This window comes from Anastrepha ludens, chromosome 6 (assembly GCF_028408465.1).
Source record: "Anastrepha ludens isolate Willacy chromosome 6, idAnaLude1.1, whole genome shotgun sequence".
Lineage (NCBI taxonomy): Eukaryota > Metazoa > Arthropoda > Insecta > Diptera > Tephritidae > Anastrepha > Anastrepha ludens.
Genome location: NC_071502.1, coordinates 124,077,537 through 124,092,316, shown reverse-complemented (window position 1 = coordinate 124,092,316; position 14,780 = coordinate 124,077,537). Strand labels below are relative to the sequence as shown.

At 36.4% G+C, this 14,780-nt stretch overlaps 4 protein-coding genes across 4 annotated transcripts in view; 2 read left to right on the top strand and 2 right to left on the bottom strand.

Moving 5' to 3' along the window:
- The window catches only part of LOC128867288 (uncharacterized), a 64,302-nt gene that overhangs the window by 6,098 nt on the left and 43,424 nt on the right, over window positions 1-14,780 (top strand). The window lies entirely within an intron of this gene.
- On the bottom strand, window positions 2,300-3,108 carry LOC128868342 (larval cuticle protein 2-like). Its single transcript, XM_054110327.1, has 2 exons — window positions 3,005-3,108; window positions 2,300-2,930 (listed from the first exon to the last, which is right to left on the bottom strand). Exons 1-2 carry the CDS (start codon window positions 3,014-3,016, stop codon window positions 2,574-2,576), a joined length of 369 nt encoding a protein of 122 aa, XP_053966302.1. The 5' UTR covers window positions 3,017-3,108; the 3' UTR covers window positions 2,300-2,573.
- LOC128868343 (larval cuticle protein 4-like) lies at window positions 8,317-9,185 on the bottom strand. The gene is made up of 2 exons (XM_054110328.1): window positions 9,091-9,185; window positions 8,317-8,940 (listed from the first exon to the last, which is right to left on the bottom strand). Exons 1-2 carry the CDS (start codon window positions 9,100-9,102, stop codon window positions 8,596-8,598), a joined length of 357 nt encoding a protein of 118 aa, XP_053966303.1. The 5' UTR covers window positions 9,103-9,185; the 3' UTR covers window positions 8,317-8,595.
- Window positions 13,371-14,357, top strand: LOC128868341 (larval cuticle protein 2-like). Its single transcript, XM_054110326.1, has 2 exons — window positions 13,371-13,480; window positions 13,610-14,357. Exons 1-2 carry the CDS (start codon window positions 13,382-13,384, stop codon window positions 14,093-14,095), a joined length of 585 nt encoding a protein of 194 aa, XP_053966301.1. The 5' UTR covers window positions 13,371-13,381; the 3' UTR covers window positions 14,096-14,357.

Below are 14,780 nucleotides of genomic sequence, written 5' to 3'. Positions count from 1 at the left end.
ACATATTGCTTACTTCAAGACATCCTTCTCAAAAATCTATGCACCTTATTTTATATTTTACTTTAATAATAATTTCGATGAAAATGTGAAGAAAACCAAGACAAATATGGCAACTAAATTATTAGCAATCACTATAAACACAATATTAAGCACCTAAAGTGAAAATTTTTACGAAATTAGTTCTAAATAAAGCGAAATTATGCAGGCTGGAGGTAGGTAGGTAGGTAGGAAAGATGGCAAGAGTACCCCAGGTACACTTCTAGTGGCACTTACGTGCCGTTTTGATACCATAATGTGGACCACCACCTGTGAAAAGATTAAGAGAAAAAACGTCTGCAGCCATCCAGTGCTGTTGATGTAGTGGAGGAGAGAAAAGAGATCTAGGCTGGAGAATTTCTTCAAGTCATCCCCAAAGGGTACGCTAAGGAATCTCAATCGCTTAGCCGCCAGAGCCGGACATTTGCAGAGAAAGGGTTCCACAGTCTCTTACTCTGCAGGATCCCCTCAGCTTCTGCAATAGGGGTTGTACGGAATTCCAAGCTTTTCCCCATGAGTACCGATCACCTAGTGACCAGTGAATACCACAATGAGTTTGGAAATTGAATGGCGGGAGATTCCCATCACCTTAAGCGTTCTGTTTATATCGTATTGAGGCCATAGAGTTTTCGAAATAGCACACGATGGCACAGACCTCCATCTGTCTTGCGCTGTTTTTAGAAAAAAATGTGTAGTTTCCCTTTAACGACGGCCAAGTGGACACCGATGTCTGAGAAGGGGACCAGGCAGGCTGGAATTGGATAATGAATTATGGTCTCGAAGTGCGCACGTTATGGGTGCATTATTAGCAAATTTAGTATTAAAGTTTTTCCCATAAAAAGCGTAAAAATTGCGAAGACTTCTTTGTGGAACATCTTTGAAGATCTTCATTCTGCAAAGAGGTATTCTTGGTCCGCTCTTCTACCTTTTATACACCAAAGACTTGCCGATACCCTCAAACAGTTTGATCGCCCCTTTTGCCGACGACACTGGACACCATCCTAGCAACTGGAAAAAATGCTGAAGAACATGCAGTCAAACTTAAAATGGCAAAAATGCTATTGACGAATGCACGAGGACTTGGCGCATAAAATTGAACAATACCAAGTCAGTCAAACTTCACCCACAAAAAATGTGAATCATTATCCAAAAATATTCAAGTACCGAAGAAGGAAATAAGAAGTTGGAAGGCCTCGAATGACCTGCTGCAGATCAACCAAATCCGAAGTAGTTGCCATTTATCGATTTATCAAGGAGCAAACTTAGGGCCATAGCAGAAAACTGTATCCGATAGTATTATGGAATAGTTAACGCCCTATGCACCACAAGGAGTTGAAGAAAAACATGTATATATATATATAACTAGCATAAACCACAATTTAAAGGTTTGTTATTATAATTTTATTCACTAACATAAACCACAATTTAAAGGTTTATAATTTTATTTACAATGGTTTTCACACACGTGTAAGTGGTTTGAAATAAGAAACAAGAGTGAGTAAGGAAGAACTTAAAAGCTAAGAACTTACTCTAAAGTAGTAATTGAAATTATAATTATTATATACAGTTAGAGAGAATAACAATGTTTTAGGGAATTGTTGTAGAGACATAATGTCACTTATATATTATATATATATTTCGATGCTGAGAAATAAATATGAAGTTTATTACGACTTTATTTAAAAAAACCGGTCGTACGATTTCTGAAACACTAAGTATTGAAGCTTATTATCATATATAACTGTATATATCATTCTTAGTTTCGTTCATTCGCAATTTAAAAGATAGATTCTTAAAACATAAAGATATAACCCCTGGCTTTCAAATACTTTTTCCCGATAGCACCTCGAACTTTGACGATAAATTTCATGTTTCTATAGTGATGACTTAGAAGGAGATTTTGAGGAAACTCGAGTGGTTTACTCCAGTGTGCTCTTTATGATGTTTAATGCTTCTGACGCTATCAGTATCACATATTTTGTAGGAAGATTAAACATTTTTCCGAGAATAGACTTAGATTAGTAACAAATGTCAAATATACCACTATCTGTAAAAACCGCATAAATATGAGCGTAGAAAATTCTTAGTTGGAAGTAAGATATGTGCGCTGGATGTCACATTGATAAATAGATATATCTTAAAAGTTAATATATCGACTGAAAACGAAAATATGCTCATAATTCACAGTTTAAAGTGCCCCAAGTATGTAAATCTTATTCTATCATATATATCGCTGGATGGAGTAATTACAGTAAAGGCGTTTGTTTACCAGTTTGCTGGAGTATTTTATTTGCATTTAACACATATTTGAAAAAATTAAATTATAAAACTGAAAAGTCGGCAACAAATGAAAAAGTTTCTTCGAGCTCGGCATTATTGTTGTGCAATAAAAAGTACGCGAATATCACATTACTCTCTCATCCATTCACATCGCCATTTCAATCCATCAGCATCAGCAATTGAAGCTCTAGTCCAATATCAAAAACAATATTCCTTAATCGGTGCATAGCTAAATTATCCATTATCATTTAGTTTGTTTAGTTCTTGCTTTCCTTTGAGGGATGAGAAGCCAAGTATTCGAGTTCCTTGACAATCGCGTCTGGGATTGGTGGGGATGTGGGCAAAAGGTCGCTCTGTGGTTGGTAACCATTTGCATCAGCAATGTAGCTCACTTTGACGGTTTGACCTTCAGGCGACACCCATTCGTATTCTCCCTTAATGTTGCCCGCTGCGTCACCAGATGATACTTGGCGGATGCTGTTGCTGGTTTCTAAAGCGGCTTCGAAACCATCGGGGCGGACATCGGAGCTAAGGACTGTGATTTCGGCAGCAGCATCATCGGATTTGCCCACAGCACCGGCTGAGACGTAAGCGATGAAAGCGAAGAGTAGTACCTATAGAGAATAGAGAAGTAAATTAATTGCATTTAAAATCTTTGCGTAAATAATTTCTATAAGCGTTTACTTACGTATTTGAACATATTTGCAAGTTTGTGAGGTAGTGATATTTATTATATTAGAACACTTGGATCTTACTGATGCTGTTTGCCAAATTTGGTAGCGCTTTTATAATGCCAATTTTTTTGTGGGCCCAATATCGGCCTCATTTGCGTACAGCCGGGAGTGCGTAGTTACTGGTTCACTGGTTTTGCATATCAGAGTGTGTGTGTGTGTGTGTAATAACGTCTGCAATTAAAGCTGATTCCCGTTGTTTTTTCTCGACTTTGCCTAATTTTAACTTGCTGGCCGCTAGAATCCAGCTAAACTTGTTATAATTTTATGAAGATTTCAGTTATGAAATATTTTTTCGCCCAAAAACAAGTACGCCGGTATTTAAATTTTCGGCATTTAATAGACTTTCTACATTTTATTTTGTTTCAGCTACTATACATATGTATTTGCATTTGCATCTCGTATATGGCAAATATAAAAGTTGTTTTAAAATTTTTGTGCATTTGGTATTTGGGCTTGTTGACTTTCGGGTTGTTCCGTTTTTGTCAACAGCCCCTTTTGTGGGCAGCAAATTCTAATGGTGTGTAAATCAAATTTAATTATAAGAATTTTAAAAGAATTGTTTAGAGTTTCAGTTGGTAGAAACCTGAAAAAGGAAAACCTTTCTAATATAAATGCGTTTTTATTATTAACTGCATCCCGCAGCTACAAAACGGAGCTGTGAAGAGGTTTGGTTCGTGAGAGATGCGCAGTTGATAGAGTAGGAAGAAGCAAAATATTATCGTTCTCTCTGAACCCATTCAAACAATTCCAATTTTGATTATTATTTTAATCGATTATTAATCGATAACCGAAATTGTCTTTGCAATGCGTTAATTAAGGTCTTCAAAATATCCCTGAAAATGAGAGTTTTTCTGATATAAGGTTATTTGGATTTTTGAAATGAAACTTATATGGCTTCAATGGACAAGCGAGATTGGTGAGTAAAATTTCGAGGCCAGGCAACGTTTTGGGCATTTTCGTTCCGCGAGAGAGAAAAAAGACATAACGTAGAGAAAAAGGAGAGAGAGAGAGAGAGCTATACCTTATATATATCTTAGATACGCCTTAGGCTATTTTTCCTAGTGAGAAATAACACTGCCTACTTTTTGGCGCTTGTTTGTTGGTGCAAACTTGTAGGAAATATTTTTGGCGTTATATTTCCTTGGTGGTTACTGTTTGGGGCGTTTTTTGGTCCCAATTTTTTCGCGTTTTTTTTTTGGTCCTACTTCTTGGCGCTTATTTCCGTTCTCTGGCTAGTGCTTGTGCGTACTATAAGTGCTATCCATTCCGGCGTCGGATTTGTTGGTATTGCCTTGCGGTAATTTGTGCTGTTGCTGCGGTCCTGGAATCGCTGCGTTTGTAGTGCACGTTGTTGCCACGGTTTGTGTCCGCCGTTTACCTACACCGGTCGACCCTTCTCCGTTTTTTGTAAATTTTGTCTATTTGTATTCTCTGCAAATGTTGTGAATTTATTTATATATACTCATGGTAGAAAAAGTCTGCGTTCACCCACTGTTATAAAGTATTAAAATAATTTAACGTGTTTATCTTAAAACTCTCAGTTATTTCTTTTCACTTATTTCAAAGAAAATTATTCATAGAGGTTATGAACAAAATTTTTTGGAGTTTGAGCTGCGTCGTGTTCAGATAACGGGATTGTAGTACAGTTACTTAAATAGGCTAAGCAGAAAAAGTGTGCGTTCATTTCGAATAGTGACGATTATTTGCATGGCAATTACGTTAAATTAAATTTTAAATCATTCATGTAGTTGACGCGGTTAAGAACAAATCTAAAGAGGGAAAAATTGATATTAGAAATACATTTTTTGTTACTATGGACCAAAGGCGAAAAGAAATAGATATTGGTGAAAGGAAAATCATTGTAAGCATGTGGCAAAATAGTATGAGCTATCGGGAAATCGCGAAAATTGTTGGGAGGCAATACTCCTCGGTCCAAAGAGTGACAAACAACTTCAAGCAAACGAATTGTTTGGAGTCTAAGCCTCGTTCTGGGCGTCCAAAAACACTGACGGAAAGAGAAGAACGCAACATAACTATTCTTGTGAATTCTAATCCACGACTAACAGCAAGCCGAATTTCAAAAGACATAGAAGTAAAATACCAAAAGAAAGTACATCCAGATACAGTAAGAAAAATTCGAAAAAGAATCGGATTTCACGGCAGAGTGGCCCGAAAAAAACCCTTCATATCGCGAGTAAATCGACTTAAGCGGATGGCTTTCGCCAAGGAATACGTAAACAAGCCACCTGAGTTTTGGAATAGTGTGATTTTTTCAGATGAGGGCAAGTTTTGCATTTTCGGGATAAAAAGTCGTAAAATTATTTGGAGGAAAAACGGAACGGCACTTGGAAAGCAAAATCTGGTACCTACGGTAAAGCATGGGGGAGGAGGTGCCATGATATGGGGGTGTATGGCTAGTTCGGGCGTTGGAAATATGCAGTTTTTTGAGTCGATAATGAACAGACATGATTATCTCGATATTTTAAAAACGAATTTGTGAGAAAGTGCAATCAAACTGGGACTCGGTGAAAGATTTGTTTTCCAACAGGACAACGACCCGAAACACACAGCAGAGATTGTTAGGTTGTGGTTGTTGTATAATGTTCCAAAACAACTTCGCACACCCCCACAATCACCTGACCTTAACCCCATTGAGCACTTATGGGACGTTCTAGAAAAAAAAATACGAGAGCGTACAATAACTAGCAAGGAAATGCTTAAGAACGCGCTTAAAGAGGAATGGGTACCCATAAGTCCAGAAATAACAGCCAACCTAGTTGGATCAATGAAAAGACGCCTCCTAGAAGTCATAAAAAGCCGGGGATATCCAACTAGCTATTAATTTTAAAACATTTCTATGATCTTAAGCCTTTTATTTTATTATTATTGAAGTGAACGCAAACTTTTTCCGTTTAGTTTGAATGGCCTTTTTAATTTTATGTGATCTCATTTTAAATTTGATTTTGTTATTGGTAGCGAAATATGTGTGATAGTTACGTTTAAGTGAACTTAATAAAACTCATTAAAAAAAATTTCTGAAATATTTATTGTTTTGAACTTTTTCTAATGCAAAGAATATTTGCATAGGTGAACGCAGACTTTTTCTACTATGTGTATATTATTTCTTTCTCTCGTTCCTTCTCGGGTCACTCCCTTCTGTTATGAGTACTACGCTGCACGAATTTTTTTTAATTTGATTTGGTAAATAATTTACATATACATATATATAATTGACGCTTGCACCCTTTTTGGGTTCTTGGCCGAGCTCCTCCTCCTATTTGTGGTGTGCGTCTTGATACTGTTCCAAAAATAGAGGGACCTACAGTTTTAAGCTCATTCCAAACGACAGATGGCTTTTTTCGAGAGGAGTTTTTTCCTCCCAGAAAGAAATACAAGATTTGCTGTTATAAGAAAAAACGTGGTCGGCCACGCTGGCCGCATGAGGTAGGAGAAATAGTATTTCAATCTCTGTTTGAATACGTAAACATGATCCAATAATACCAAGAAAATCTGTTTAAATTAATTTTATTTATTATATTATTATCATTTATTAATATAAAAAGTATATAAACAAAAAGTAATTACAGACTACTAACACAAATTAAATTAGATTATATACAAGATTTCAGTAGGTTAAGGAAAACATCAAAATCGATAGGAGATGAAACCTGGTTGAACTGATTAAGGGCGTGAGCAATTGCTCGTCTCTGGCATAATTTGTTTTCCTTTTACTTGGAACATTAAAGTTTATTTCTTTCCAGAAGGGCAGCATAGTCAATATCTCCTTTTATAATGCCTTATACAAAAGTTAAGGAGAGAACAGATCTTCTACTTTCTAGAAATCTGAGATTTAATTGAAATAAACGAACCTTATTATGGAAGAGGTTCAGTAAATCGTAAAAACCTCAAATCATATTTAAGAATACTGCTGATTGAAAATTGTTGGTAAGGCCACCAAATAATAATGGCATACTCCAGGTGAGAACGAACAAAAGAGGTGTAAAGCAATTTTAACGTGTATGGGTCTGAGAACTCCGAGCTATTCCGCGAATGAAACCAAACATCGCACAAGATATAGAAAAGATAAAGTTAGTGTGATTACTGAATATAAATTTCGTACCACAAATAACATCGAGGTGTTTTATTTGTTCAACAGCATTTTTTAATATTTAAGCAGAGATGAGTTCTAGAGCACCACGAATAAAAATTCGAAACGAAAATTCGACTACATTTTCAAGTCATCGGCATACAACAAAAACTTAGCATATGAAAAGCAGGAGCTGATGCCATTAACAAACAATACGAAGGGTTCAGATGTCATGAATCAAGCCATTCCAAAAAAATTATGTGAAGGCCTAGGCAACCTAGTTTATGAATCAGTATCTTGTGAAAGACTTTATCGAGAGCTTTGGAGAAATCTGTGTTGATGCAGTCGATTTGACAAACAAGGAGGCTCACGCCGTAAATAGGAGGAGGAACTCAGCCAAACACCTAAAAATGGGTGTATTGATGAAGCGCATAGTGTTGCTGGATAACCTTCAACATCGATATCTCTTCAATCTTCAATACCAGAGTTAAATCGGTCCTTCTATATGGCTTTGAGACTTGGCTTGTGTCTAACCACATATCGAATGTTTGTCAACAGTTGTCTCAGAAACTATAGGCCGAGAACAACCTCCAATATGGACCTTCTTCTGCTTACTAAAATCTGCCAATTAATTCCGAAATAACAAGGCGAAAATGGAATTGGATTGGACATACTCTCCGCAGAGAAGACGATAATGTTGCCAAAATGGCTTTTTAATGGAATCCGCAAGGAAGTCGAAGCAGAGATCGCCCACGAGCGTCCTTCAACGACCACCTGGAACTAAATCAGACACTTTGCAGCTCACAGAAACCGTTGGAGAACATTTGTTTCCGCCCTATGTTCCGACTAGGAACGATATAATATGCATTATGTGTTTTTCTTATATAGTTTGTTTATTTTCAATTCAGAACGCTATCTAAATTTATAATTTATCAAGGAATAAAAAAAAATGTAAAACAATATCTAGTTTGGAAAGACCCTTAATACATAGATGCTCTCCATTAAAGTCAATGTATTCTTTGGAAGTGGGATTTGTTTTGATATTTGTTTGATTTCATTTTGATAAATAGATATTACGGAAATGGTAATATATCGGTTAAAAACGAAAATATGCTCATAACTCAAAGCTTAAAGTGTCCCAAGTAAATCTTACTTTATATACCGCTTGATGAAGTAATTACATTCAAGACGTTTGTTTACCAGTTTGCTGGAGTATTTTATTTGCATTTAACACATATTTACAAAAATTAAATTATAAAACTGAAAAGTCGGCAACAAATGAAAAAGTTTCTTCAAGCTAGGCATTATTGTTGTGCAATAAAAAGTACGCGAATATCACATTACTTTCTCATCCATTCACATCGCCCTTTCAATCCATCAGCATCAGCAATTGAAGCTCTAGTCCAATATCAAAAACAATATTCCTTAATCGATGCATAGCAGAATCATTTAGTTTGTTTAGTTCTTGCTTTCCTTTGAAGGATGAGCAGCCAAATATTCGAGTGCCTTAGCGATCAGCGCTGGGATTGGTGGGGGTGTGGGCAGAAGGTCACCCTGTGGCTGGTAACCGTTTTCATCAGCAATGTAGCTCACTTTGACGGTTTGACCTTCGGGCGAAACCCATTCGTATTCTCCCTTAATGTTGCCCGCTGCGTCACCAGATGATACTTGGCGGATGCTGTTGCTGGTTTCTAAAGCGGCTTCGAAACCATCGGGGCGGACATCGGAGCTAAGGACTTTGATTTCGGCAGAAGAGTCACCACCACTGGCTGATACGTAGGCGACGAAAGCGAAGAGTAGCACCTATAGAGAGTAGAGAAATAAATTAGTAGTAGATTATTAAAATTTTTCTTTTAGGAAAATTTGAGATTGCAATTAAAAATTCCCAAAAAATTGACATCCTATTGAAATTCAAATATTCACCAAGAACAATTTGTATGACCGTTTACTTACGTATTTGAACATTTTTGCAAATTTGTATGGATTTTTTGGCAGTGATGTCTATGAGATTAGAACACTTGGATCTTACTGATGCTGTTTGCCAAATTTGGTAGCGCTTTTATAAGTCAATTTTTTGTGATCCATTAACGGCTTCGTTTGCGTACAACCAGGAGTATATGGATAAGTGCTCTAGAATGTGTGTGTGTATGAGTGGTTGGCTATGTTGATTCCCATTTTTTTTTTCTCGACTTTGGCTGATTCTAACTTGCTGGCCGCTAAAATCCAGCTAAACTTGTTATTATTTTATGAAGATTTCAGTTATGAAATGCTTTGTCGTCCAAAAAAAAGTACACCGGTATTCCACTTTTCGGCATTTAATGACTTTTTTCATTTTGCTTTATAATTTTTGAGCATTCTCAGCTTTGACTTGGCAAATGATGTCCAAGCAAATGTAGTTTTGAGTTAAAAAAAGACAAAAAATATTAATATTATATAATATATTATTTGAAAACACAGTTATGTATTATATGTCTTAAGATGTATGTATGTATTAAATTGTTCATTAGGTGACAACAAAAAACTAAATTAATAAATCTGTAGTATGAAGAACGAGAGACATGCATCAACATAACCCCTGAGCTTGGCTGAGATACTTATGAATAAAAACTGACAAAAATAGCTTTGTACTTTATTAGAGAATATTTGTAAATATGAAGGGCATACAACTTAACGCAAAGTTAAACCGAACTAATTTTGAAGTGTTTAGATGTATGAAATCGAAGCAAAAATGTTTATTCCTGCCAGCCAATTTTACATAGATAATACACATATGTTGGTACAATAAAGCAAAGATTTCCTACTGAAGACGGATTATTTAAAAATTTTAGATGTGGGAGCAGTATAACATACAGATATGATGGATGAGAAAGACAACCTATATAGTAACTAAACCTTCTTGGTTGGATCCTCCTTCAATATGTTCTGAACTTTCTTGCTTCCTACTTTTTAATACTCGAGTGCCAAACCGGCGATCTTTTGACTGAAAGACTTTCAAATAGCAAGATCTCCAAGGCTGAAGCCATTTTCACCATGGAATCTTATATGAAAACTGGGCAAATAAATATTTAGAATTATTTCAGCCGGACTCATGTTGGAAGCAAAGACAAAATTGTATTTTTTTTTTTTTCTTTACTTTGTAACAATGATTCACACCTTGAAGCAATGAAGAAAATTGGTTTAGAAAATACTGGAAATTATTGCCGAGGGTATTTGTATTTGACTTCTTCCGCGGCATGCATTTTTTGCTGATATTTTGGGAATGAGATGACATACTGACAGCTGATGACAGCTTTTTCCGAAACGGAATATTCACCGGGTTTGGCCCCCTTTCCTTTTTCCTGCTCTCAAATCTAAAGAGATTTATGGAAACGCACACATAGGGGCATCTTAACGATATCGGCGGCCACAAATCAATTTGGGTAAATTTGGAGAAAATTAAAAAAAGTCACATTCGAAGAACATTTCGTAAGCACTTGGTAGTTTCTCTCGTTTCAAACGTTCACCGATGGTCGGAATTTCAGTATTCCAACGCTGCGCAAAAATAAGTATTCGCTTGACACGGTGCTAAATGTTTTGTTTCATACATTCATAAATAGAAGTGATAGATTCAAATACAGAGGGTGATAATTTAGTCGAAGGTTAATTTTTTATAAATTTAATTTTAGTAAAAGTTAATTTTGAACGTTTTGAAAGTAAGTGTTTTCAATGAGAATTTTTTTTGTTGAATTGTTGAATATTAAGGAATTCGTTGTATATTTCGAAATATTATATATCCGTTTATAAAATACCAAAACTGACTAATAAAGGTTAACACAACTGCCCTCAGAAAAGGTTAGAAAGTGAAAAAGAGAAATTTAGGGAAATTAAACTGGTATGAAATACTACTTGACAGGTATTTGATCATTGAAATTAATTGTCAGATCATTTGGATTTCATTTATTATCAAACTTTTATTCGAAATATTTTTTCTAATTCTCTATACTTACTTTTCATCTCCTCGAACTATTGGCCATAAAATATGAAACTTCTTCATTGTTATTATATTTCCCACGCCACTCGCCCCCTGCATACCGCGCGAGGCGGGGTCCATTTTCACCGACTACAACGGTAGTTTCTGACTATTGTGAGAGTATTAAGCACTGCGACCTTAAAGACCCGTTGTACGCTTTCATGACTTCAAAGTATTCTTTTGAGCCCAACTTCCTTAATGAGCTTTAGTATTTGTATAGAGTTTGATTTCCTCTTCTGGTAAAATATGTCTACACAGATATTTATGCCGCTTACGCATCAGTGCCGGGCACCATGCCAGCATATGTTAGACGGTTTCATCGTCCTTCCCACAGAACCTGTTAGTTCCATAGGAATATGTTTTCTAGTTAGTAAAAATCCTTATTATTATTATTTAATTAGTTTCTACAATTTATACAATCTTTAAATCGGTTTAGATTAAAGTCACCTATGGTAAGATTTGATTGTTATAAACCCGGTAGTTTGTCCCAACATGATTTTCTTCATCATTCCGCAAGTTCTTGAATAAGAGGGAGAAGTTGGCTTTCTCTAGGTGACAAAATGGCTCTAGATCTATAAATGGCCCATTCCTGACTTATTTATTAGCCATTTCGTGCCCAGAAGTTCCTAAGTGCCCTAGAACTCGTAGGATACATACCTGGTTGTTCTGACCTAAGATAACCTCCTTATCAAGACATTCCATCACCAGTTTTAATGTAACTGGAAAAAGTTGAGAGCCTTGATTGTTGTCTGGCTATCAGCAAGAATAGATATGCTTTTGTGGTTACACTTGCGTTCAAGGTTAAAGTCTTTGCGTAGACTTCAGTTGAAATATATTTGCTTTCTTGCCTAGCACTTCCGCACTTCTTTTCCTCAGTCCACAGACAGCTGCCCCTTCAGCTTCCTTGGTGAGGGATCCATCCGTGTCCAAACCTTTTTATTGCTCCCCACACTCATGAAGCGTTTGACATAACTGAACATCCTTAGCATCATGTTCCATGGAATTGAGAACTCAGTGGATAGGCATTTAGTTTTCAATAAAACTAAGTTAAAAAAATGATGATTTCTAAGACCTTTTAGTTTTGCCATTCTCAGCTGTCAAACTATTGTTATCCATATCGATAGTTCTCATTCAGCTAAAAAACATCCGATATAGTTCCTTTCGAGCCTCCATGAGTACTTCAAATTAAATTTTTCGAAATGAACTACAACACTTTTTTTAATAGTCCAGCCAACTAAGTTTTTACAATTAAATTAGATCCATGCTGATCAGCCTCTCTGATTCTGCATATGCGTTTTGAGGTTATATTATAAATAGAGGGCCCTACAACGGTACACTATTTTTAAATTGAGCTTTTTAAAATCACAAATACACTTTGGGGCTTGATATGGTTCACCTATGACCTATGGGATGTTTGCTTTATACAAATTTCAATTGCCTTGGTATTTTTTTATATCCCCATGGTGGGCCAACTTCACTTTTGCCTATGAAAAGTGTGCAGTACATTCGAGCCTTCTGTGCTTATATATTCTTACATTCGGCGCTAAAGACCGGTATTAATGACTGACTACTTTGCTCATGGATTAAGGTAATTAGCAGACTTAGACTAATTTAATTTTCAAACTGTCCGTCGATCAAATGAACCAATTATTGTTGTATGGACGAGTATTTCTGAGTGACAGCGAATGCATTTTGACTTCAGTCAAGCATTGCTTCTGGATATTTAAAATTAGCTGATTGCTGTTTCACAGAAAATTTAAAGAAGATCTGCAAACGGGTTTATATAACAAGTATCGACTTCTATTCCACTATACCTCTTCACAATTAGCCAATAACTCACATCTTTTCGTTTTTGTCACATAATTTTTTTGCTCTTCTCTTGCTTCACGCATCGCTTTACCGAAGCGCCATAATTTATATTTAAACGCTTTTTTGGGTTGTGGGCGCGGTTGCCTGTTTATCAAATTTATCGGCAAAATAAAACAAAACTTGTCATGCTACTAACCGAGTGAACTACAATACCCCCTCCGACTCGCACTTCAAGATGAGCTCAGATGCAACCAAAAGTAGATTATATTTTTTTCTTTTGAAATGTTATATCATTTTTTGGCGATGACAAGCCTTACCGTTGGGACATACATAAATCTGCCAGCTATTACCAAACAAAGAAGTGGTACGCATTAATTTTGTACATTTCTTACCTGCGAATCGAACTAGTCCATGATATAAATACTTATGGAGTTTACACTGGAGAGCATTCGTTTGTTTGGTTTCATTGAAGTACCATTTACCATTGTACCACCGTTGGCAAGGATTAACAAAATGTTCAAATATGTGAGTATTTCTATTAGTAATCAATAAAAAGTATCATTCGTACAACCACATGCGAAGCAATATACAGACTCTGGCATACCTCGTCCTCTCACTGACTTCTTTCTTTTTCACACATACATATGAATGTAGCTCATCTTCTTCGTCGCCATCGGGCTCAGTGCGGCTGCCATCCAACGTGGTCCATTCTTTGGTCATAATAGCGGTGGTCGCGGTGCTAGCAAGAGCATCAGCAGCTCGCGTGCCTCCGGTGATGAAGCGCACGCCGAGGTGAAGGCAATGCATTCCGAGGTGCGTGCCGACGGCTTCGACTATGCGCTGGAGACCAGCAATGGCATACAATCTGCACGATCGGGCGATGCGAACGGCAATATACATGGCGGTTTCCAGTGGACTTCTCCTGAAGGCGAACATGTGCAAATCTCCTATGTGGCCGATGAGAATGGCTATCAGCCCAAGAGTGATCTTCTGCCAACCCCACCACCAATTCCAGATGCAATCCTCAGGGCACTCGAATACATACGCACTCACCCACCTAAAGAGGAACCTCAGCGTCCATCGAGGCCGTCTTCTTCCTACACACCACCCAAAAAATCGGCTGGTCGACCAAGATACTAAATGAAAGGTGGAAGAAAAGAATTGCTCTATGTTTGGCAATTTAACGTGCACAGCACGAAACAGTGAAGTTATTCACATCTGTTGCATATGTATTAGTTTTGATGAACTTATTTTTTTGTAAAGAAAAATAAATTTTTATGAAATAAAGCGAAAAAAGTTAGATCTTTTATTATGATGAAGCTTGACTTTGAAATTGTCTAAACAAATGTTAATAAATTTTGTGAAGATGCTGTCTGACCTGTTCCTCAAACTAAGGCGGTTCTAACGGTAATTCAGCCAAGTTGTGAACTAAAAAATGTCTTTTCTTAAAGGTGTTAATAAAATATGAAGGAAATTGAAATGAAGTAATGAAAGTGCCATAAATTAAATATTAAATTAGTAATAAATTTCTAGAATTAAACAAACAGGTATAAGATTCAGATTTAAAAAAACAAGCAAAAAAGCAACAATATTTATTAAAAGAGACAAGTTCATATTGCCGCGAATGTAGGTCAAGTTCTATTGGCCTCAACTGATAACAGATTTGGTACAGCCAATGCTCTCATATGTATCTACACACAAATGCTCAGAAGCAGTTGCAATACTGCATTGCCCCAATTGATAGGTAAAGTTAATTGATGAGCACAAGTTCAACTTTTTTTATTTACGTCAGAAAAAAAGTATTTACATTAGGGTGTCCCAAAAC

Excerpts from the sequence above, each read along its gene's own strand:
- LOC128868341 (XM_054110326.1), top strand. The coding sequence starts at position 13,382 with ATGGAGTTTACACTGGAGAGCATTCGTTTGTTTGGTTTCATTGAAGTA. Across the intron at positions 13,481-13,609 it reads TTAACAAAATGTTCAAATAT|CTCATCTTCTTCGTCGCCAT; the intron begins GTGAGTATTTCT and ends ATATGAATGTAG.